Below are 25,697 nucleotides of genomic sequence, written 5' to 3' on the forward strand. Positions count from 1 at the left end.
AGGGCCGGGCTACGTTGACGTCCGGCGCTGCTGGAGGGCCGGGGCTACGTTGTGTCCGGCGCTGGTGAAGGGCCGGGGCGACGTCGATGTCCGGCGCTGCGGGAGGGATTCCGCTGTCGCGTCTTGTCCTGTTTGTCCGTCAGGGGAACGCTCTACTTAGGTGGGGTCATGCAGCAGGAGTCCAATGCTACTCCGCTTCGCTCCCGGGTCGGAAGCCGGGGCGTGACTTCTGGGAGGAACTCTCTGAGCTGGCCTGACTGATAAATCACACCGGACTCAGAGATCTTGACCAGGCCAAAGGTTGATTATTACTAACCAGACCGGGCGTAGGTGATCCTTCCTAGGTCGCGGACCGAATAAAGATCCGTTCTCTGCGGAAAACCACCACCAGAAATAGAGAACAGAACACTTACCCCTTTTGATGCTGCTCGATCAAACGCCTGGGCACAAGTGACTGGAATGAGGACGTGGCACTGCTTATATGGGCCCCAGATGGTAATTAGTGTGCCCAGATAGCTGGTGGGATTATCCCACGATTACCGATAGTCGTCGATTGTTATCGATAGACCAGGGCTGAGTAAAGAGTTATCGATATCTATCGTTTTATCATCGTCTAGGGCTGCGTAAACTGTTATCGATTGCCCGCGCATTTTGAAATAAGAGCTTTGCATTGTGTTTGGTTTGGTTTATTTATTATTTTATTGTGGCAACGGACCGTCACACTCCCCCCTCTTTGGAGATCGGGGTCTGGGTTGTGTGGACCCTGATGTGTCCCGCTCGCCCTATGCGGATCCGGCTGAAGAGCTCGCCGGAAACAACCTTGTGGGTCCCTCGGGTTCCGGGTCGCCTGGCTGCCTCGAGGTATGCCACCATATCTGCGACCTTTGCCTCGTGTTCCGGGTCTTTCCTTTTTCGGTTCGTCGTCCCAATCGCTCTCCGTGTCGTCATCCTTTTTTTTGTTGTTTCTCGTTGTCCAGTTGTATAGCCGAAAGTCTTCTTGGTGTTCTCCATGGGATCTGGGGTTTTTGTTTGTCGATTAGTTGGTGTCTCTTTGTTCCGGTGGAAGTCGCTGGGGTCTGTCGTGGAGTTTCGGTGGGTGGTGCCTGGTTCGGGGTGTCGTTTTCTTGTGGTTTGGTGCTGATGGTGGGTTGTTTCCGTAGTCCTTGTTCCTTGTTCCGCTGTCCTATTCCTTGGTTTTTGATGCGTGGGTCCTGGTTCTGTGCTGTTGTCGTCGTCGTTTGTCGCGGAGGTGCCTGCCTGGCCACTGGTGCCGCTCGGGTTCGGGTCCTAATCTCAGGCCCTATTGCTTCTATTGCTTGGTCATTTTCTAGTCCGTATGCTTCTGTTAATTCCTCTATCCTGTAGATGAATTCGTCCGGGTCCCCAGTGCCGTCGAATTCCGCTCTCCAGCTACGTATGACTCCCATTGTGGTTATTTTGTCCATTGTGTTCCTTATTGGCGTTGGTGAGGGCTTTCTGTACTCTTGGGTCTGGTTATTGGGTTTATTTATGTACGTTGGTACCTTTTAATGCTACCCGATGTCTCGGGTGTTGGAGACGGGTTTTTCGTGTGCCTTTGGGATAGTTCCAGTAGTCGTCTTGTTGTTTCTTCGTCGTGGTCTTGTCTCGTGAATTTGGACATCTGTCTTTTCGGCTTTGATGTTGAATTCTCTGAGATATTCCTCCAATTGGGATTTGTTTATTGTTATTGTTTTTTCTGCCATTGTGTATTTTTTATTTGGCTTGGGAAGGGGGTAAACGATCTTGGTTGTTATAAGAGGAGGCCACTGTCTCTTGTCTGAACAGTTCGGGCGCTACTGTAACGACCCTGTTCCGGGAGGCGGTATAGCTCGCCGATGGCCAGGGTTCGAGACTGAATTTCCTATCTAGTTTGGCCCCTCTTCAAGATCGGTTTACCTTCTCTTTTCCCAGAAAACCTCGAGGGGGTAATGCGGTGTCGAGGGTGTCTTCGTATATTTTCTCATTGGCTAATATTACAGGTGTATTGATAATGGTTAGGTATTTTGGGGTTTTTGTCGTATATTTGCTTATCCTGAATTATGTCTTAGGGGTATTGATATAGTCTGGTTTGGTCTCTCGGCGCTCTGGCGGGCCGAGAGGTGTTGAGCCGGTGTTTTGTTCGGCACTCGTGGTGGTCCGATGAATATGTCGACGTCCGGCGCTGCGGGAGGGCCGGGGTTGCGTCAGTTTCCGGCGCAGCTGGAGGGCCGGGGAACACGTTGATATCCGTTGCGGCTGAAAAGCCGGGTATTCTGTGCGGCTGAAGAGCCGGCTTAATTCCTACGGCTGAAGAGCCGGGTGCTCCGTGTGGCTGAAGAGCCTGGTTGATCTCTACGGCTGAAGAGCCGGGTGTTCCGTATGGCTGAAGAGTCGGTTGAGTGTGCCGTCGATCGGATAGGGATTCCGCTGTCGCGTCGTGTTCTGTTTGTCCGTCAGGGGAACGCTCTACTTAGGTGGGGTCATGCAGCAGGAGTCCATTGCTACTCCGCTTCGCTCCCGGGTCGGAAGCCGGGGCGTGACTTTTAGGAGGAACTCTCTGAGCTGGCCTGACTGATAAATCACACCGGACTCAGAGATCTTGACCAGGCCAAAGGTTGATTATTACTAACCAGACCGGGCGTAGGTGATCCTTCCTAGGTCGCGGGCCGAAAAAAGATCCGTTCTCTGCGGAAAACCACCACCAGAAATAGAGAACAGAACACTTACCCCTTTTGATGCTGCTCGATCAAACGCCTGAGCACAAGTGACTGTGTTACGAACTGGTTTCTTGGGTGGGCAGTGCCGCTAGCTCAGCGATCTCATTTGGGCCAAATTCTCCCCAATGCCCGCAGTCCGACAACATAAAATACTAACATCGATTACGGTCGTCTCACAACACTAAACTCTCTGCGATCACTAACAAAATGTAAACCAAGCAAAAACGTAAACATTACATACAAGGCGGCGGAAATTCGGATCTTTGGTGGCCATCGGTGTTCTTGGCCACTGCGTACCCACCCAACCTAGGATGCTAGGTAAGTATAATCCACGCATCACCCATAATGGGTCAGTAAGACACTCCAGGCAACTAATTTAATTCCATCTCCCCCACAGAAAAAGGTCTAGCAATTCATCATCATTACAAACTGGCTTTAATTATTCAGGTGAGTATGTATATACAACATTTCGCTTCTAATTTAATTCAATCTAAATCTCTTTGCTCATTAGGCCTCGGACTTAACACTCAACCGCCGTATAAATATTTAGCGGTCAAAGCTAAATTCAAGAACTAAGGAATGGGCACTCACCGACGAAAATGTTCTGCCACCCTTGTATCGGCAGAACTCTCTTTGTTAACGCGGCTTAAATCACGGTCACCTAATCCTGAGGAGCTCCAAGGGAGAAGAAGGGACGCCGAAAGGTATGGGAGATTTACACCCTCTATTCCTTTATCCTAGTTAATGCGACCTTTTTTTATTTCTAGGCAAACCGTCGGTCAAATGAGAATCTTTGGAATAATTCGCACAAGATTTAACAAACAAGGTATTTAAATTTCTTACAGACAACAGATATCATTTAATTTATTTTGAATTGCAGCAAGTGGTGGTTGGGCTCGTCCCACCAGGAAACCGCACCACCAGGAACTCGGAGGCTTATGTGGACGGGCTGGCCAACCTCGTGGCTCCAGCCGCTCGCAACGGAAATTGGCCACTATTTTAAAGGCACCCCGACAAGGAACGGACTCACCGGAGGTTTGGAGTCCGAGAGTGACTACTGGGTCGTGATGGTGAGTGGTTGCCCTGATTTTTGGCGTGAGTAAATTGGTGTCCGTCCAAAAGTAGATCTCCTTCAAATATGTTTTCCTCGAAAATTTTCGTTTCCTTCAAATTGCGCTCCCTCGAAATGTGGCTTTTCGAAAAACTGTATTCCTCACAAAACTTTGTGCCTCCTCCAGAAATAAATATATTTTCCAAGGAAAAGGTTATGTTTTCTTCAAAGGTGGTTTTTTTGTTTTCCTTAAAGATTGATTTTTTCAAAAAAAAAAAGAATCCCGGGGCCCTTTATAATGGAACCCCGGGTTCCTTCACAAAATTCTAACAGAAACACTACGAGTTTAATTCGCCACGTCTGTCTTGTCCGTTTTTCTCGGAACACTGACGGTGATCGGCTCCATCACGCCACGTTCCTCGCCATCTTCCCTAATCTCTCTCTAAGATGGGTCATTGGACATCCTCAAGGCCATCTAAGAGAATCCCTAAGCCGAGGTTACATGTTTACAATTTACATGTTAGATGGTTCGCCCATGGCCCAAAAGGTGGCGCTGCCCTAACCATCGCTACTTGTTCTAGCCTTTCGATAGCTCCTCCTGGAATCGACTCCAACTGCAACAACTGGAATGAGGCACTGCTTACATAGGCCCCAGATGGTAATTAGTGTGCCCAGATAGCTGGTGGGATTATCCCACGATTACCGATAGTCGTCGATAGTTATCGATAGACCAGGGCTGATTAAGGAGTTATCGATATCTATCGTTTTATCAGGGTTGCATATATAGTTATCGATAGCTTGTCTAGGGCTGCGTAAACTGTTATCGATTGCCCGCGCATTTTGAAATAAGAGCTTTTTATTGTGTTTGGTTTGGTTTATTTATTTATTTATTATTTTATTGTGGCGATGGGCCGTCACAAGCTGCCATAGAAGAGAATGAACAATATATATACAATTTATGAAAATAAATTGATAACGTCGTTGTTTTTTATCTTACGACCACGATTTTTTGAGTATCAAGTTTTTAAGCTAGCTTTGAATTATGAAAAAAATTTCATAAGGTTCGAACAACTATGGGAAAGATTGAAAAATCTACATAAAACAAAATTATTGCATGTCTGTTTTTTTTTGTTTTTTGTCATACAAACATGATTTTTATTGGAATATAAAGTTCTTTAAAGATAATTATATTTCGGAAGAGGGTTAATGCCTTCGGATGGCTATATTTATAATTGCAATTTTTGAACTTGTGTAAAATGTAATATATATATTTAATTTTAAAGGATTGCTGCTAGTTTCTGTGATATTTATTTCGAAATTCACGTACTCAGCCCCCACACCACGACAAGGTCTCAATCCACGAGGGGGAAATTTTAAATACTTACAAATTATATTGCACATTATTTTATACTAAGACAAAAATTTATACCATTTATTTATACAATTACTTAGACTATGCCAAGGTTGCGAAACAAGTGACGGAGTGGAGTTTCCGTTACGATGGAAACGAGAAGCCCCTGGAATTTCTCGAGCAAGTGGAGTGGTCGGCCGTGAAATACCGGCTGGACATCGACCAAATTCCAAGGCCGATGCCGGAACACCTTCAGAGCAGAGCCCTCAAATGGTTCATCGCCAACAACAGATTCTGGGAGAGCTGGGGCGGATTTATCCAGAGCTTCCAAATTACCGGATCAGGTCAGGCAGCGGAAGCAAGGCTACGGCGAAAGTTCAAAGACTACATGGTAGATATGCAGACCTTGATGCGACCCCTCGGCCTGAGCAAAGACGAGTTCTTGGAGAGGATTAAGGAGGGAGCCAGCAGCAACATGCAGGCGCTGTCAAGAAGGGCCCGACGAGCGTAATTCACGGACTGGTTACGTGAGCAATCCATCCCAAGCATGCCGGAGTATGGAAGCCATAACCACTGGGCGAAAGAATGCCGCAACAGACGGATTTCATTCTGCTGGAGATGTGGGAAAATAGACGTCACGAGCGGAGAATGCTGCGCACGAACGGGAAACGCCGAGCGACCTCAGCCACCGAGGGGCTGCCAGGGATTGCAAGGTGCTGACTCTCGAAATTAAGGGGCGACCTAAAGGCGGAAGAAATCCAGCTGTCTGCCACAGTGCTCATAAACCAAAGGAAAGTAAAGGCCACGGTGGACACTGGCGCCATGGCGAGCTTTATAAGCGAAGAGTTGGCGGACAGGCTGCAGGCCGCCGGTAAGGTCGTGCCTACGAGAAGGCAGGTGCGCATGGCAGACGAAAGGTGAGGAAGCATACAATCACAGCTGGAGATGGAGGTTGGTCTCGGGACGAGAAAAGTTTTGAAGCAGTTACTGATCCTCCCAAGGGTGATAGATAAGGTGGGCAGGACTCGAAGTGGCGATACCAGCATGGAACTGCAGGCAAGGAATGCTGAAGGAGAGATGTCGGTGGCAGTTGTACAAACGCCAGAACAGTTCTCGGAAGAGGACATCGCCAAATTAGTGAAGAAGTAGCTAAAAGCTCAGGAAGAGTCAAGCGAAGCATCAAACTTAGCCGTCCACAAGATCACGATGAAGGATGACCAGCCAGTGAAGCATCGGTATTACCCAAAAAACACCAAAATGCAGGGGGAGATTAACGAAAAGGTAGACGAGCTGCTGGAAAACAGCTCTCCAATCGTCATGGTGAAAAAAAAGACGGGAAAATGGAGGCTGTGCGTAGATTTCCGACAAATAAACGCAAAGTCGGTAATGGATGCGTACACAATGCCCATGATCAACTACATTCTAGGTCAGTTAACGGAGGCAAGATATGTATATTAGCAGCCTGGATCTAAAGGACGGATACTGGCAAATACCGTTGGAGGAGAAGAACCGGCAGTATACCGCTTTCGGACTGCACTCAGCGTCGGCAACAGGGATGCCAGATGTACGGATTTTTCAGCAAATTACGGATTTTTAGAGCCGAAAAAAATGATACGGCTTTTTTTGTGGAGTCTTTACGTCATCCAATTATATTCCGGATTTTTACCAATCATATACCGATTTTTCGAAAAAAGATGGACAAGGAAACCGAAGACTTCTGGAAGTTGGTGAAGAAATCTCAGACCGCGGATGGAGAATCGGAATTTCTGCTTATCGCAGACATCGTGGAAAAAGTGAATGTGTTTCCGCACTCTTCTGCAAATTGCGAACGAATTTTCAGTTTGATCAACGGAAAAAAAACCAAGAAAAAAATTAGGGTTGTCGAAAATTTTAAAAAATATCGTATCGATGATATTTTTTTTTTATCAATAATATGTTAATAATATTTCTAAATATCACCGAAAAATATCGATATATTTGATATTTTTGATATTTTTTGTGTTTAATAAAAAAATTTCCTGCCCACAATAAAAAGACAATAAGTTTCGGTAATTGTTTACAAGTGCGGTCCGGACTTCGAAATCCGTTGGCGGAAAGTGAAAATTTTGCACCGTTTTTTTGTTATTAACAATCCTTACTTCAGCATTCTTGAACGTCTCCGTTATTGTCACAATACCTTCAAAGTTCGTGGACAGCTAAGAATGAAAACTAATTAATATATGTATGTGTGAACAACGTGTGTGTGCGCGTTTGGCGCCAAATTTCTGTGGTATGTGCGTAAGTTACATATGCACACATAGCCAACGAAATCTGGCCATACGCACACATATCACATATGTACATTCCTTCTTTTGCGCGCATTTTGCGAAAATATTATTTTGCGCTTGAATTCGTTTACTTGAAGTCGCTTTGGAATTCAAAGTAACCAAGACAAAAATATCAAAAAAATATATCGATTTTCCGGTATTTAGGCAAACAAAAAATTACGATATAAATATATCATTTTCAAAAGAAAATATCGATATATTGATATTTTGATATATTATCAACAACCCTAGAAAAAATCCGTAGTTCGGCATGAGAAGGTGTGGAAGGTGAAGTGCAAGCCCATGCTTCCTTTAATGAGCCAACTTATGTACGAATAATTTAAATGTATTGTAAATAATAGTGTAAATAACAAATGTCAATAAAATGAAATTACCGTTTTAATTTTATTAATTTGTTTCCATTATTTCACATATTCAAATTGGGCGCCAAAAGCATATACATATGTATGTATGCATGCTCTGCGACCAACGCATAAGTATGATATCTATATGTCTCTCTTTCACTCTCACGCGCACTTATGGTAATACGGATTTTTTTCGGCTTTCAACACCATTTTACGGATTTTTCGACCAGCTCATCTGGCAACCCTGGTCGGCAACGTTCCAAAGGGCGTTCTACCAGGTCATAGGGCCCGAGATGATGCCTTTGCGTGCCAGGACGATATTATCGTCATCGGATGGACGCTGGAAGAGCATAAGAGCAACGTGAGGGAAGTTTTCCAAAGACTGCGGGCAGCAAACCTGAAGGTGAACGTGGGCAAGTGCAAGTTCTTCAAGAAAGAGCTGCAGTACTTGGGGCATCGCATCACGGACCAAGGAATTGGGACTGATCCGGAAAAGGTAGCGGCGATAGCGGTTCTGGAACCCCCAGCTAACGTTAAAGAACTGAGGCAGTACTTAGGAGTGGCATCGTGGTACCGACGCTTCGTACCCGACTTCGTCACGCTAGTCCAGCCACTAAATGCCCTACTACGGAAGAAGGTGAAGTGGGTATTGACAGAGTCCAACAGCAGGCATTCGAAGCGGTCAAAGCCAGTCGCAGATCCAATCCTGGCATGCCCTGACTTCACAATAACATTCGTTCTGCAGACAGACGCCAGCGACTATGGGCTTGGCGCCATACCCACCCAACATTCAGGTCAAGGCGAGAGAGTAATTTTAAGTGCAGGGGAGCACTGCATAGTAACAGCGGGAGGAGCTGCATGCAGAGGAAGGTGGGAAATAACGGCTCTGAGGACTTTGGACTCGATGCAGCGGTGAGTCTGTAGACTTTGGACCCAAATAACGGTGAGTCTGCGGACTTCGGACCCGCGCAAAGAGGAAAGACCGTGAACTAACGGAACCGCGGCGGAGTTTGTACCCGTTATAACGGCGAAGTTGCGGACTTCGCACAAAGCGAAGAGACCGTGAATTAACGGGACCTTTCTGCACTTTTATCCCAATCACGACACCGTTCTTGCACTTTGGACCCGATCACGCCACCGATCTGGAGGGAAATTGCGGCACCAGGGTGGCGTATAAAAGGAGGACGCGCGCACGCTGGAGGGACAGTCAAGTGAAAGTCGTGCAATAGACCGTACCAGGTAACCGGCGTCGGTTCACACGAGAGTGAGGACCTGCTTAGGGCCAGGCCGACGAAGTCCCGACCGAACTCCGGGGTGGAGCGAAGAGTGTTGTCTGCAGGCAGCACTACTTAGCCCTGCTAGTGAGGTTTCTGCTTAACATCCTCCAAGTTGTGAGAGACCAGTATCGAGACTATTAAGCGACCGGTACCTCGGTAAGGCAGAGGACGCGAGATAGGCGTGCCGCCGTAGGAGTTGACGCGGGAGTCATCGCCGGCGTCAACGAGGGCGATATCGTCGCCAGACAGCAGCGTTCCAGATCGAATCCACGTATAAAATCGAGAACAAATAAACCAATCTCCCTATTGCTAAACCTAACCCAATTTTGTATATTTCTTGGTCGGGATCACGCAACAATAAATTTGGTGGGACGAACACACAAACTCAGTTAAGCTAGCCGCGCGTTTTACGTAGCGAGCAAACAGTAAAAAAACAGTTCGTTACAAGATTTGCGAGCAGCAGTGCCAGTTCTTTCGAGGACGCGAAAGTCTACAAGGAGCAAGATCACTACGTCGAGACTTTCGGGACATATATCTGTAAGTCTACGAATTCCGACATAGATAGATGAGGTCCTGTAGGCGACACGCAGTTAAAACAAGGCGCCTTGTAAAGACGATGGGAGAGTCAAGAGCCAAACGCCTACCACAGAGTCCACCTGATTGCGACCCGGTGTACGTTTGGTCTGTCTTGTTGCGAGCGTTACGTCGTAGTGCGGCAAGCAATTAAAGTGAACTGGTGACGAAAGGCGTAAACGTTAAAGGACAACAAACGATGTAGAAGAGGCTAGGGTGGAACGCTTGTCTGAACTTGGCGCCTTCTTCAAGGATTTAACGGTTACGCCAAGTACACGTGAACCGTTGCTGAGAGTGGATCGAACATCCGGTGGACCGGCCGAGACAGATCAAGGGGCAGGAGGTTGCTGTTGTGAAAGCCGAATACCTTGACAGTACGGCACCTGTTCATCTCAATCTGGGAACCCAAGCCCAGAAAGTCCAACTCCCATCGATTCAGCGGCGGCCATCAACCCATATCGAATTCCTGTCATACCCAAGAGTAAATAAACGTCCAATAAATCCGAAATCATGATACACAAATTTGGTGGGACGAACATACACACAACTTCTGAGCATGGTTTCGCATATCAAAATGACTACATCGTGATCGGAAGGACATTATAGGATCCCAAGAAGAACCTGAAGGTAGCTAACTGAAGAATGAACTCGGAAAAGTGTCAATTCTTCTAGCAGATGCCATTGTACCTAGGACACCGCGAAACAAGCCGAGAAAAATGAACGGATCCCGAAAAATTGGCAGCCGTAGCCCAACTAGAACCACCATCAACGGTAAGAGAACTAAAGCAGTATTTGGGCGTATCGTCGTTATACCGCCATATCGTGGCAGATAATATTAAATCCTTGATATACTCCGGAAATGTACGCAGTGGGTATGAATGCCGGAACACCAAAAGATGTTCGAGGAAGCCTAGAAAATATTGGTGGCTGGCCTATCTAAAAACCATTTACAGATGCCAACGACTACGGATTTGGAACCAAAGAGACCGAGGAATGCAAGAAGGTTATCTTATATTTAAGACGAATCCTTAACGGTGCAATGGAGAAAATATTTCATTACTGAGAAAGAATGTCTAGCCATCCTCTGGGCAATATAGAAACTTAAGCGATATTGGAAGAATACCATTTCAGGGTAGTATCGAGAGCCCGTCTTGAAAAATAGCAAGATGGGCCCTGGAATTTTAGCAGAACGACTTTAAATAAATTACCGGATGGGTCAGCTGAACCTGGTAGCTCTTTCCAGACAACCGTCCCAGAAACACTACGAATAGACACGGAGGCAACATTGGATGAAGGAGGCTAGATGAAGGATTTGCGCGTAAAAATAAAGAGCCTTGTGGGACTCTTGCCAAGTTCAAAACATGAAAACCAGATGTTGTTAGTGCTGATCGACAGGTTCTCCAAATGAACGGAACTGCTAACACTACGAAGCGAAGCCGATTCTTTACAACAGGCCTTCAGGAAACATATAATAGCAAGATTCGGTGTAAAAAAACTGCTGATCACGGAAACGGATGTACAATTCACAAGCAGGTCATTCAAAACAACAGTTCACAGCGCCCCATACGGCACAAGAAAATTCGACAGAACGGAAAAGACAATGATAGCACAATTCACGGCACAGGACGCGAAAAGCTTGGACGAAAAGTGGTCTGAAATCATGCTGTTGAAGTCGATTCCGGCCGCTTTCGAAATTTTAGGACAAGTAGCGATGTTTTGGGCAGCGCCCTCTTTTGGACTGTTGTCGGATTATCTAGGTATTTGAAATAATCCCGGTTTAAGAGTTTCTCTTGGATGTCATTGACCAAAATTGGAGAGGTAGAATGTATCAGCGTTCAATAGTGCCCAGATAGTTAGACGAGCTGGACCCACCTTAAAGTTTTTTTTTTTTTTTTTAGACTTTGGTTGTTTAATTTGAATCTTCTCTTACGAGACTAACAAAATGTGTTAAAATCTTAAAGTACTACATTATTCTAACAATTTGTTAAACTGTATTTATGTTAGACTGTCCTAATATTTATCGCTGGATGGGAAGGTCGTTACAACGAAGGCGGGAGCGGCTACATACCAACGTCAATGCTCTAGCGAGGTGGTTTAGATGAGTTGACAGCTTTGTGTAGTAATTTTGCATGTGCTGCGCTATTACATCTCGGACGGGGAGTACATTCAAGTCTCTCTGAATATTTACACTCCGAACGTACCACGGTGCCCCAGTGATAATTCTTAGGATCTTTGCTTGGGCTCTCTGCACGATTTCTACGTTGCTGTTGCTGGCGCTGCCCCACAACTGGAAGCCATAAGTCCAGATTGGTTTCAAAACTGTATTGTAGATAAGGACCTTGTAGTCCAGACTGAGTGGGGAGCGGGAGTTGATCAGCCAATGCAAACTATTTGCCTTCAGCCTTAGATGAGTTCGTTTAGCTTCAATATGCGTGCGCCAGGTAAGCCGTCTGTCGAGATGTACGCCAAGATATGTTACATCATCTGACTGGGGGAGCACGATGTTGTTTAGTGTAAGGTTTGGGCAGTTTCGTCTATTTAAGGTAAATGTTACTTGTTTGCATTTTTGCTCATTTACTTTTATTCGCCAGTCTGAGAGCCATTTCTCCACTACTTCTAGATGTGCCGCAAGTTGCGCTGAGGCTTGTTGTGGACATCTAGATCGGCTGAGGATCGCGGTGTCGTCGGCAAACGTGGACATAGTCAGTTGACTGCTCGTAGGAATATCAGAAGTGTAGAGTAGGTATAAAGTTGGCCCGAGAACGCTCCCTTGAGGAACTCCTGCTTCGATGTTACGTTCAGCTGATATGAAAGTATTGCATCTCACCACAAATATTCTGTTGTAAAGATATGACTTCAAGAGTTTATGCGTGTTATTAGGGAGCATTATTTTGATTTTATGCATTAGGCCGTCAAGCCATACTCTGTCGAATGCTTGGGAGACGTCCAAAAATACCGCAGTGCAGTATTCCCTATTTTCAAATGCACTTCGAATTTCTGAAGTTATGCGGTTCACCTGTTCGATAGTTCCATGTTTTTCGCGAAAGCCGAATTGATGTGCTGGGGTAATATTATGTCTTCTGAAGTATGGTATGATACGGGTCAGAAGGCATTTTTCAAAGAGTTTTGATAGACAGGAAAGTAAACTTATCGGTCTGTATGAGGAGGCGAGGGTGTGGTCTTTTCCTGGTTTTGGTATCATTATGATGATTGACTTTTTCCACCTCTATGGGAAGCAGCCCAGTCTTGTCATCGCGTTGAACAGCTGGCATATGGTACCAACGGCGCATAGTGGGAGCTCTATAAGCATTTTTGGAGTTATTAGATCGCAGCCTGGAGATTTTCTCGGTTGTAGCTGCTCTTTTATAATTTTTATGACTTCGCATGGTCGAAATACAATTGGTTCGGCAATAGGAATGTCGTCTTCAGTTTGCGATCTTGTAATACGCACGTTTGATACTGGATTTGGCTGGAACACATTTTCAAGGTGGGCAGCGAATATGTCGGCTCTGTCTTTGTCGCTTCTGGCCCAGCAGCCTGCAGGGGTCCTTATTGGCGTAACCGTTACTGTTGAAGGGCTCAGTGTTGAGTGGGCTTTCCATAGTGGGAATTTTGAGCTGAATGGAGATAGTTGTTCTATATAGCGATGTTGGGACCTGTCTTCTACTTGTCGTAGTGCCTTGGTGAGTCTGCGTGAAGCTTCTTTTAACTGTTGCTTTGCAGATGGCGATCGAAGAGATTGCCATACGCGCCGGGAACGACGCTTTGCTAGGACTAGCTGCTCTATTTCTGCGTTTGTATGCTTTATGTTATGTGTTGTGTTTTGCCTTGGTGGTGTTGCGATTCGTGCCGCTGAGGCCAAAACTGACTCTAGCATGAATACGGTTCTGTTGATGTCGTCTTCGCCGGTTAGCTGTGGTGTAAGTTCGATGTGCGAACTTACGTATTTTTTGAATTTGAGACAGTTTGTGCTTCTAGAGGTTAGCATGACGAGGTTGTCATTACTAACTGGCTGTTGGTTTAGGCTAAAAAGTACAGGCGAGTGATCTGATGATAGATCCGAGAGAGAACTGGCGCTAATCAGATTTCGTGGGATGTTTTTTGTAACTGCGAAGTCTATCAAGTCTGGCAGTTTTCTGGGGTCGCTAGGCCAGTGTGTAGGTGATCCAGGGGAAACGCAGTCAAGTTTGTTGCTAGGATTTATAATTGCATAATACAGTTGTCTACCTTTCGGTAGACCTGCTGCTATGAAGTATTTGCCTAGTGAGTTGAAGTAGTCAGTAAACTAGATTGTGACAACCCAACTGTATATTGATAGATGTGGCTTGCAGGTAGTTAGTAGCAAACGTGTTGTGAAAGTGGTGCTTGATGCGGTTTTTAATCAGGACTCCAGTGCCTCCGTGGGCCTTTCCATCAGGATGATTGGTGTTGTAAAACATATTTGGAATTCGGATTTGGAAATTATATTTGTTGGTAAGGTGGGTTTCTGCAAGTAACATTACGTCGATTTCATTGTCATTCATAAATTGTGCTAGCTCAAGTTTGTGCCGTGAAACACCGTTGGCATTCCACAGTGCAATGCGCAGGGGAGCCATTGATTATTTTGATAAAGTGTTTTGGAGCATCTGAATCAAAATATTCTGATTTGTCAACATACTTTGCATGGTCGTCCGCATAAATGAAATGAATTCATCCATACTTTGTTGCAAACTGAGCTTCATCGTTTCCATTCTATTTTCTGTGTGCTCTGCTAGTTGGTGAGAGACTGTAGGTGGTGGTTGGACATTGTAAGCGGGGCTCGCATGACCCGATTTTAAAACGCTTGCAAAACTTACGTTTTTATTTGTAGTGGAATTGCCGAGTGATGATCAGGCTGCTGACGAAAAGAAGACTTCAGGTGTGAGTTTAGAGGGTATCAATGGTGTGTGGTGAGATCGTGCTGTTGAGACTCTTTGGTTTATCCGACTTTTTAACTTCTTGTATACTGGACAGCCTCTGTAGTTTGCTGTGTGGTCTCCTCCACAGTTACTACACTTTTTGCTATTTGGCTCATTTTTTAATTCACACTTAGCTGAGGTATGCAGCCCTCCGCAGGCGACGCATACAGAGCGGAGTGTGCAGTAAGATTTGGTGTGTCCGTATTCCTGGCAATTTGCGCACTGGACTGGGCCATTGCGTTTATGCGGCTCTTCAACCGTGATTCTGCGATGCATTAGAAACTGGAGATTGTAGATGGGATGGACTTCATTTTTCTTAAGCCCCTTAGAGTCAGGTGCAAGTTCCACTTTAAAGAGAGGTTGCGGTTGTTTATTTCGGTTACGTATGTTTATAACTGTTTTTACGTTAAAACCTTTGTCTTTTAGTGCCTGCTCGACTTCAGCAGTGAAGTTTGGAGCTCCGTCAGTTTTCTAAAGCTTTCTTCGCTTTTGACTTGGACCTTTGTTTCATGTATTTCTCCTTTAGTCAAGGGGATTACGTGGAAGCTATCTTTACCAATCAGATCGCTTATTATATTAACGAGGTTGTTGGAGTTTTTCTCTCGAATGTAAAGCGGAGGCGGCCTCGGTTTCTTTTTGTCCGTATCCAAAACTGTAGAAGCGATTTCATCGGACGTGTCAGCCAAAAGTTGAAATCTATTTGCAGTATTAGAGTTTTGCACGGTTCCTTGGCTTGGGAAAGCCCTATTGATTTTTGCGGCGTTACCCATTTTCGTGCCCTGTGGGCTTAGTTTTCTTTTAATGGGTAAAATTGCGCTTTAGCGGCTTTTGCTAAAAATGGTCTAGGAATTTTTTTTTTTTTTTAATGGATACCTTGGGGCCTAAACATTAATAAAAAAGTGGCGGAAAGCTTAAATTTTAATTATTTATGTGTTAAAATTGCAATTATTACTGCCGCGAGGCAACCCGTTTTAGAACATTGCCATGTTTTTCTAGCGAAAAACTTTACCGTTGAGAATGCGTTGTGGATGAAGAGTGCTGCAATTGTGTGAAAATTTAAAAACAAAAGAAATTAAACAATTTTACCATGTCAGGCACTGCCAATTTTACTACTGAACGCTGTAAAGGTTGCGAAATGACTCAGAGTGATTTTATAGTACTGAGTGAATACCCAGAAAAGCTATGTCCAGTTGCTTTTTTGCTATTTTTACAAATAAATACTTAGAAATCAAGCTTTCCGCCACTTTTTTATTAATGTTTAGGCCCCAAGGTATCCATTAAAAAAAAAAAAAAATTCCTAGACCATTTTTAGCAAAAGCCGCTAAAGCGCAATTTTACCTTTTAATGTTTATGTAGCGATCCATGCCAGTCTGTATGGACGGACCTTGCTTTTTAGTTGAAGCATCTGACGGTGCTACGCTAGCTGCAGTTGATAAATTCGCTGAGACAGCAGGTAAAACGCTCGACTGTATTGGGCATGCAGACGAAACTGATGTTGTTGTTGTCATTGCATTTACAGTTGCTAATGACGTTACTGTGCTGGTACCCGTGGCCAGGCATGTGGGCAGTTGGGGTGAGGCAGGGCCAGGAAGAAGGGAAATGCATTTGTCGCTTACCCCGCTTTGCATCGTCGCTGACATATATGGAGAAAGAGAGCGCGCCCTTTCGTTAAGAATAGGATTGAGTTCGTTGGAAGGTGTTGGGGTTAACGATCGCCGTTGATCGACTACTGCAGAAGCTTTTGTTGTTGGTGCTTCTGGTGTCGATACGAAAGAGAAGTATGCATTGCTCTTTTGCAGAGAGAGCCGGGGCTCGTCTTGCTTACGTTGGCGCTGCGCCCGAACTTCGTTTGGGTTCATCACCTTATTTGTTTGATTTTTTTATTTGGTTTTATTTGTATTTCAGTATTAGAAGCACTAATTAAAAACACAAAATAATATTAACTTGCGACTTTTCATCGCGATAAGCGTCTTTTCGCCGTTTATTTTTATTTTATATCGGGGTTTTCGTTTTTTGTTTTTATCGATTGTCTTTCGGAGCACAAGAGAAATAAATAAATGCACGTCTGCACTCGCCGACGTTCGGATTTTACCTTAAAGTAAATCAGGAAATTAATTTGGGTAATTTATATATAGGGTTTGTCCGGAAAGTAAGAGGACTGATTATCTTTCGCCGCCAATCTACTTCGTAGCATGCACGCACCGACTGGACTCGGTAGAGGGCGTTCGTAGGTAACCAACGAGCGGTTGATCACTTGTCTCCGAGCACTTGAAGAGTCAGGAGACGAATTTTCGCGCGACGTGTTTCTGTGAATGATACAAGCCGTCGTCTCCTCGTCCAAAAAAGGCAAGAATGAGAAAATCAAGAGTGAAAACGCTGCTCATTGTCTTTTTTAAGGTCAGAGGCATCCTCCACAATGAATTTGTTTCTCCTGGACAAACCGTCAACGTCAAGTTTTACGTGGAAGTTCTCAAGAGACTCAAGCGAAGCGTCAATCGAGTCTCTTGCACCATGCAACGCCCCGCCACACACCGCCTATCTTGTCAGCTACCTAACAAAGGCCGGTATCCCAACGCTTTCGCAGCCGCCCTGCAGCCCAAATTAACCTCCAGACTTTTCTTACCAGCAAAGGTCGATGAAAGGCAAGCATTTTGAGACGACAGAAGGGATCCAAGCAGCTTCCGCCCGCCTCTCAAAGCTATTCCGGAAAATGCCTTCCGTGACACCTTCAATGCTAGAAAATCACGCTGGCAGCGCTGCATCGACGCAGAAGGAGCCTATTTTGAAAGTTTCTAATGAATTGTGTAAATGCCTCGAAATAGGAACACTTACTGGTTGAGTTATTGTAGGAAACTGATTTTATTCTGCCTTGTATTCAATTTATATACCTATGGCTATGGCCTACGCAGAGGCCGCGTTTTCTATCAAAGCGGGGGAGTTATCTTTGACTCCCGCACAGCAACCTTTTGGTGTGTACAAATCTTTCAGTGATAACTATTTTTAGACTCGCTTAATAGATAGGGTTTTATCGCTCAAGCCTTATGCTCACGCACATAGAGCTCATTAGTGTTCGTCTGAAGATTCTCCCAAGGCCCGGCGAGATTGTGAGCATATAATTTATTTGCTCCTTGTTGCAATACAAAAGTTAGTGGACTGTATTTATTCGATATTATTTTTTTGCAACTACACAACTTGCAATGACCTTATTTAATGCCATTTGCTTTAATTATTAAAACTCCTTGTTAAGGTAAATCAATTATTTCGAGTTAGGAATTAAGTACTGCATTGTAGTATTGTATTGTATTGTGTTGTATTGTAATTAAGTACTGCATTGTACTCGAGCCGGGGGGATGGGGGAGAGCATAAAAGGCAAGTGTCTAATTGCATTTAACTTAATGAATGCCAGCATGATCCTTATCACTGCTTTCCTTAAGCCGACGCACTACCTCCACGTGGTTCTCCCTCAACATTCGTTGAGTGGTAAACTAAAGCGCGCGGCGACAGTCCTAGCTCTTCAAAGGTTATGGCATAGGACTTAAAATCCACCCATGGAAAAACGAAAGTTCAATGAAAGAAGCAGAAGAAGCTTCGGGACCGATTTAACGTTGACGACTATTGCAAACGAAAAAAGGACAATGATTTGAGAGTATGCACTTGGAACGTACGAACATTGTACAGATCAGGTGCTGCTCAACAACTAGCAGATTATTATTAGGTGGCACTACAACCCGATTCGGGTTTTGGCCGACCTCAGCGTCTCCCTCCAGGCGCCTCTGCTCCTCGCGCGCCTCCTCCAATCGGAAATTCCCAGTGCAGTCAGGTTCTCCTCCACTTGGTCCTTCCATCGGAGCTTTGGTCGTCCCCTTCGTCGTCGCCCGTAGTCGACCCTCGCTTCAAACACCTTCTGAGCTGGAGATTCTTTATCCATACGCACAACGTGGCCGAGCCAGCGCAGACGTTGTATCGTGATGCGCCGGACCACGTCCACGTCGTCGTACAACTCGTACAGCTCGTGGTTCATCCGAATGCCAAAGTCGTCCCCAATCCGAACGGGACCAAAGATCTTGCGAAGAATTTTTCTCTCGAACACTCCAAGCGCTGCTGCATCCGTCAGTGATATAACCCATGCTTCTGCGCCATATAAAAGCACGGGTAGGATGAGTGTCTTATAGTGTTAGTTTTGTTCGGCGAGAGAGGTCTCTATTGCACATTTGCTTACTCAGACCAAAGTAGAACCTATTGGCAAGTGTGATTCTTCGCTTGATCTCCAGGCTGACGTCATTTTCGGTGTTAATGGCAGTGCCAAGGTACGTGAACTCCTTGACCACTTCGAAGGTATAGCTGTCCGCTACCACATGGGAGTCTAGGCGCCGCGCCTCCCTGCTTGTAGACAGCATATACTTCGTCTTGCCCTCGTTTACCGCCAAACCCACTTTTGCCGACTCTTTTTCGATAGCCGAAAATGCAGCAGTGACATCACGCTTGGTGCGGCCAATGATGTCAATATCATCGGCATACGCAAGGAGCTGGACACTTTTATAAAAAATAGTGCCAGATCGATGTACACCGGCTTTCCGCAGTACCCCTTCCATCACGAAGTTGAAGAGATCGCACGACAGGGGGTCGCCTTGTCTGAAACCTCGAACGGTATTAAAAGGTTCGGAGAGGTTTGTTCATACCTTGACAGAGCTGATGGTACTGCTCAATGTCATTCGCCGTATTAGCTTTGCAGGAATACCGAACTCAGACATGGTGGCATATAGGCGTTCCCTCGTCGGGCTATCGAATGCAGCTTTATAATCGACAAAGAGATGGTGTGTGTCGATATTATTCTCGTGTGTTTTTCAGGATTTGGCGTAATGTGAAGATCTGGTCTATGGTGGACTTACCAGGTCTGAAGCCGCACTGATAAGGTCCAATCAGTGTGCTGGTATACGGCTTCAGTCGTTCACATATTACGCTCGATAGGACCTTGTATGAGATGGTAATCAGGCTGATTCCCCGGTAGTTGGCGCATATCGTCGGGTCACCTTTCTTCAGTACAGGACAAAGGACGCTGAGATTCCAATCGTTGGGCATGCTTTCTTCTAGCCATATTTTGCACAACAGCTGATGCATGCACCTTATCAGCTCTTCTCCGGCCTTAAACAACTCTGCAGGCAGTCCATCAGCACCAGCTGCTTTGTTGTTTTTGAGCCGCGTTATAGCAACTCGGACCTCGTCATGGCTAGGTAGTGGTATATCCACATTGTCGTCGATTGGTGGTATCGGGCTGCTTCCTCCAATGGCGGGGGTGGTGCCGTCATCGCCTGCTAGCAGCTTGGAGAAATGCTCCCTCCATAACCTCAGCGTGCACTGCGTATCCGTAACCAGATTTCCATTTTCATCCCGACAGTTAGATGCTCTGGTCTTGAAACCTTGTGTCAGACGGTTGACTTGTTGGTAGAAATTTTGAACATCATTCCTGTCTCGTAACACCCCAAGTTCCTCGCACTCTCGCTTTTCTTGCTCCCGTTTTTTCCGTCTGAAAAGTCGCCTCTCTTCCTTCCTTTTCTCCCTGTAACGTTCACACGTGTGGGCGGCGTTTTTTGCTGCAGCTGCGACGCGACACTCCTCGTCATACCATTGGTTCCGTGTGGGTGGGCGCTTGAACCCAATGGTTGATTCAGCAGCAGCTCGCATGGAGTGGGAAATGTGCGCCCAGAGTCCGCCGGCGTCAACAGGGAGAGGGATAGGTTGGTGGAGCAGTTCCGAGAGGTGAGTGGAGTAGGCCATTGCTGTCCGTTGTGATCGCAGCCTAGTGATGTCAAGCTTTCGTTGCGTGATGGGGCGTATGTTTTTCGCTCGGCATAGCCGCATGCGTATCTTGGCTGCGACAAGATAGTGGTCCGAGTCAATGTTGACTCCACGAAACGTACGCACGTCCATCACACTTGAGGCATGCCTTCCGTCTATCACAACGTGATCAATCTGGTTGCGCGTCTTTTGATCAGGGGACAGCCATGTGGCCTTGTGGATGTCGAGGTGCCGAAATCTGGTGCTACTCACTACCATGTTTCGCGCCGCGGCGAAGTCAATCAGCCTGAGACCGTTGTTCGAGGTGGTCTCATGGAGGCTGAATTGACCGACGGTGGGGTAAAAGATGCGTTCGCGCCCGACCTTTGCGTTGAAGTCCCCGAGGATAATCTTCACGTCGTGGTCTGGGCAGCGGTCGTATGTGTCCTCGAGTCTCGCGTAGAATGCATCCTTTACAGCATCGTCCTTCTCCTCCGTCGGGGCGTGCGCGCAAATTATGCTTAGATTGAAAAACCTAGCTTTGACGCGGATTGTAGCCAGTCGTTCACTCACTGGGGTGAAGTTGGAGACGTGGTGGCGAAGTCTCCGGCTTACTACAAATCCGCATCCAAATTCGCGCCTCTCCGCATGGCAGCTGTAGTAGATATCGCAGTTTGCTCGCTTGGAGCAACCTTGTCCTGTCCATCTCATTTCCTGGATGGCGGTAATGTCAGCCTTTAATTTTTCGAGGGCATCCGCCAGTTGGATAGAGGCACCTTCCCAATTAAGGGTTCGGACATTCCAGGTGCATATCCTCAAATCGTAGTCCTTTTTCGTTTTGCGGTGGTCGTCAACATAAGGGGGGATCCTATCCGAGGCTTTCGCTTTGGTCTTCACTGGGCTTCTTTTTTTTACGAGGCGGGTTCCAAACCCTGCGCTCAACCGTTTAACGTCCGGGTGACATCGCTGCACACATTAGCTCACTATCTAGCGGATGCTAAGATAGCTACCCAGGAGGTGCCACGAGGAGGCTGTGTGTCAACTTGCAATCATTCGAAAACAGAGATCGCACTGGCGGCCACCAAGTTGACCGCGATCAGAAAACTTTACTCTGTACGACTGAAAGCCATTCCATCCAACTAGCAGATACCCTCAAAAAATGTAGGGCTGATATCGCTGCTATCCAGGAAATGCGATGGATAGGGCAAGGTTGCATTAAGAAGAAGGACTGCGACATTTACTACAAATGCGATGGATAGGGCAAGGTTGCGTTAGGAAGAAGCACTGCGACCTTTACTACTGCTGCCATCCAGAAAGGCATGAATTTGGCTTTGGCTTCGTTGTTGGCACCAGACTGCAGCGCCGAGTCTCTCACTTTCTGCCAATAAACGAGAGACTTGCATTGATCCGAATTACTCTCAAATTCTTCAACATCAGCCTGACATGCGCGCACGCTCCAACCGAAGAAAAGGACGATGTCACCAAGGATACTGTCTATGCGGAGCTCGACAGAGCTTACGGCCGCTGCCTTTTTCATGACATTAAAATCCTCCTTGGGGACTTTAATGCCAAGGTAGGGCGAGAAGACATTTTTGGTGCCGCCGTCGGGCGATTTAGTCATAAGGCGTCGTGGCTTTCTCCAGATCGACTGACCAGAAATAAGATCGATCATATTGTGATCGATGCAAGGCATGAATCTAGCGTACTCGACGTGCGATCCTGTCGGGGTCCCAACATCGACTCCGACCATTATCTTGTTGCAGCTAAGACTCGCACACGGTTATGTGTTAAGAATGTTGCACGTCGAGGACTGTTGAGAAGGCTGGACATCGGAAAGCTGCAATCACAACAGCCAAGGGATGCATTCTCCACTAAAGTCTTTAGCCTATTGAGCCGAACAACTCCAACACCTGAAGACATCAGCGATCAGTGGGCGCTCATATGCCACTCCCTTCGAACTTCCGCAGAAGAAGTCATTGGATTCCAGCGCCCCCCAACAAGGAATCCATGGTATGACCAGGAGTGTCGTGACGCAACAGCTGCAAAAGGGGCTGTTGTTGAAGTCTACAGGATAAGGAGAAGAGATGAGAAACGCCTTTTCAGACGCAAGAAAAGAGAACAGGAAAAGCGAGAGTGTGAAAGCATAGAGAGCAGCAGATGCCGAAATGAAGCTCGTAACTTCTATCAGAGGGTTAAGCGTCTGACCCAAGGTTGTAAGACTGGAGGAGTCGCGTGCAAGGACAATGACGGAAACCTAGTCACAGATGCGGAGATTGTGCTGAAGTTATGGAGGGATCACTTCTCAAGCCTATTAACTGGTTCTGGCACTGGCTATGAAGATTATGATCCACAAGCCCCAATCTATGGTACTGATATAGATGTAGCGACCCCAAGCCATGCCGAAGTCAACGATGCGATCCAACGACTCAAAAACAATAAATCTGCAGGAGCTGATGGCCTGCCGGCTGAATTGTTTAAGGCAGCTGGTGATATGTTGGTAGGGAGCATGCACCAACTAATCAGCAAGATATGGCGTACAGAGACCATGCCCGAAGATTGGAACCTCAGCATGATCTGTCCTGTCCTGAAGAAGGGTGATGCCACATTGCGCACCAATTACCGTGGCATTAGTCTTCTTCCAGTCGCATACAAGGTTCTTTCGAGCGTACTGTGTGAAAACTGTCTTAAGACCTTATTAGTGCGGGTTCAGGCGTGGCAAATCCACTATTGACCAGATTTTCACCTTGTGCCAAATCCTGGAGAAGTTCTTTGGGAACCATATCGACACCGATTACAAGGCTGCATTTGATAGTCCCCGGCGAGATCGCCTATATGCCGCCATGTCTGAGTTTGGTATACCAGCAAAGCTGATACGGCTTTGCAGGATGACATTGAGCAACACCATCAGCTCTGTCAAGGTAGGAAACGACCAATCCAAAACCTTTCGTACCAAGTGTGGTCTCCGACAAGGTGACTGGCTATCTTGAATGCTCTTCAATATTCTAATGGAGAGTATTGTAAAAAAGGCTGGTGTGCATCGGACGGGTACAATTCTGACAAACAGGTGTGTCCAACTCCTTGGTTACGCTAATGATATTGATATCACCGACCGAACCAAGCGTGATGTTACAGCAGCCTTTGGAACTATTAAAAAAGAGTCGGCTAAAGTAGGACTAGCAGTGAACATGGACAAGACAAAGTTTATGGTGTGCTCAAGCAGAGAATTGCGGCGTCTGGATTCTCAGCTGACTGCAGACAGCTATAGCTTTGAGTCCGTCAAGGAGTTTATGTACTTTGGCACTGTTATAACTAGCACAAATGATGTCAGCCTAGAGATCAAGCGGAGAGTTAGATAGAACCACGAGTTGTATGAGCTGTACGGGGATGTTGATGTAGTCAGTCGAATTAAAATTCACAGACTCCGCTGGCTGCGTCACATCGCCCGTATGGAAGGAGACGCTCCGGCCCGTAAGGTGTTTGATGCGGCAATTGTCGGGAAACGGAGGAGAGGACAATCTCGGATGCGTTGGCAAGACCAGGCGATGGAAGCCCTGTCTACATCCGGTGCTGCCAGCTGGCGAAGGCGCGCCCAGGACAGGGATGCGTGGAGGCGAATTGTGCAACAGGCTGTGACCCGTCAAGGGTTGTGATGGCCAATTATTATTATTATTGTACTTGAGCCTTAGAGCCTCGCTGAATGTTGATTTCCAATTGTACTGTATCTTCTTCGTCCATTATCCCAAATAATATGTGATATAGTGTCGCATAAAACTAAAAGTCGTTCGCTTATTTCTTGCCTTACTTTGACTCATAAAAGGTTTGTTATTTTCTTCCAAGTCTGGGATCTCCTTTCTGTATTATCTAAAACTGAAAGACACTGATCTTCGAAAGCAAATCACTCTTGTTTGTAGGGAAAACAACGAATATGCCACCCTTGTAAATAACCAAACGCACGAATAGGTTTAGTTAAATTAAGTGTATGTTTATTTGGAGCTGCAACTCTTATTTTTTCGTTTTCGATTATGTGTACAATGTATGCGATGCAAGCGAGATAATTTGTGAGTTTGATCTGAGACGAGATAAGCCGAAAGCGTGGCTTCTTTATACCTTCGCTTTGACGATTATAGATAACATAGATAATACAGATAACAAACATAAGAGAGGCTTGAAGAGCGGCTCCTATCTCCCTACACCCATGTGCATCAAATTAGGTGCTTGCGGTCTGCTCCGAACATACTCCCCCGTTGGAAGAGATACGGTTCCAACTATATGGAAGTCGATAAGCAGAACGGTTTGGAGGCGGCTGCCCGTAGCTGTCCAGTCCATAGCTACTCTGACGATGCCGTCCTCGCCGGGTATGACTACGCGTCCAACGCCATTTGGTCTGGCTAAGAAACCCATACTCCTTGGCTAAGTGAACCTGCTGGATACTCCTTAGAAGAAGTACGGTCCCCGAGTTGATCTCCTCAACGGATAGATGGGCATCTGAAGGTAAAGCTTGGGCTCTGCAATTCGAAATAAAACGAATCATGTATCGAAATGGAAATACAGTAGAATCCTGTTATAACGACTCCGCTTATAGTGTCCGTCCGGGTAGTGCGACGAAAACTCGATGGTTTGGTTGGTCCCCATACAAACTTATATGAAAGGGCCTCCGCTTAGAGCGTTTCCGCTTTAAGCGACAAACCGCTTATACCAACGAAATTTTTCGAGAAAATTGAAAATTTTAACCGGTTATTACGTCGTGCAGAAAAAAATACATTGCAATAGTGCCAAATTTAAGCATCAAAACACGCTGTGAGAAATGCATGTATTTATTAGTGATCCGAACCCTTGTTTGTGTGCGTAGCAGCGACACAAAGGATCCTACACTGTCACTACTCTTTGTTAGTTTTAGCTGTCGCATTAACAACGCTGCTGCGAGAGAGAGAGGGTTGAAGTGCAATGCCGACGTCACACTGTGTGTGCAGACCTCATAGTCTATTCCATGAGATGTCCCGATATATTTCTAGTTTTTTCTGATTTTTTCCGAGTAAAACTGAATGTTTTAATTTGCCAAATGCAATATGTGCAATAATAAGCTCATTCAGTTTTCAGTATTTAGAAAAACCTATGTTTTTGAATTTAATTTCTTAAATTTTTCGTTTTAATAAAAAAATTAATTTGATTTATTTTAAAAACCTATTACAAACACAGCAACCATAAAATAATCAAAAAAAAATTTTTTCCTCCTTTTGCTTAGTGCGTCTTCCGGTTATAACGACTAAAAATGGTCGGTCCCTTGAAAGTCGTTAAAACCGGATTCTACTGTATAGAAATATCCATGCAAGCAGTTCCAATTAGAG

The 25,697-nt window shown here is 45.8% G+C and overlaps 1 protein-coding gene across 1 annotated transcript; it reads left to right on the forward strand.

The window, feature by feature from the left end:
- Positions 1-19,136: 19,136 nt before the first annotated feature.
- LOC122319800 lies at positions 19,137-23,708 on the forward strand. The gene is made up of 4 exons (XM_043207594.1): positions 19,137-19,234; positions 21,790-23,005; positions 23,088-23,270; positions 23,379-23,708. The coding sequence occupies exons 1-4, from the start codon at positions 19,137-19,139 to the stop codon at positions 23,706-23,708; spliced, it is 1,827 nt and encodes a 608-aa protein (XP_043063529.1).
- The last annotated feature ends 1,989 nt before the right edge of the window (positions 23,709-25,697 follow it).

This window comes from Drosophila ficusphila, unplaced genomic scaffold, assembly GCF_018152265.1.
Source record: "Drosophila ficusphila isolate 14025-0441.05 unplaced genomic scaffold, ASM1815226v1 contig_2, whole genome shotgun sequence".
In the NCBI taxonomy this organism is placed as follows: domain Eukaryota; kingdom Metazoa; phylum Arthropoda; class Insecta; order Diptera; family Drosophilidae; genus Drosophila; species Drosophila ficusphila.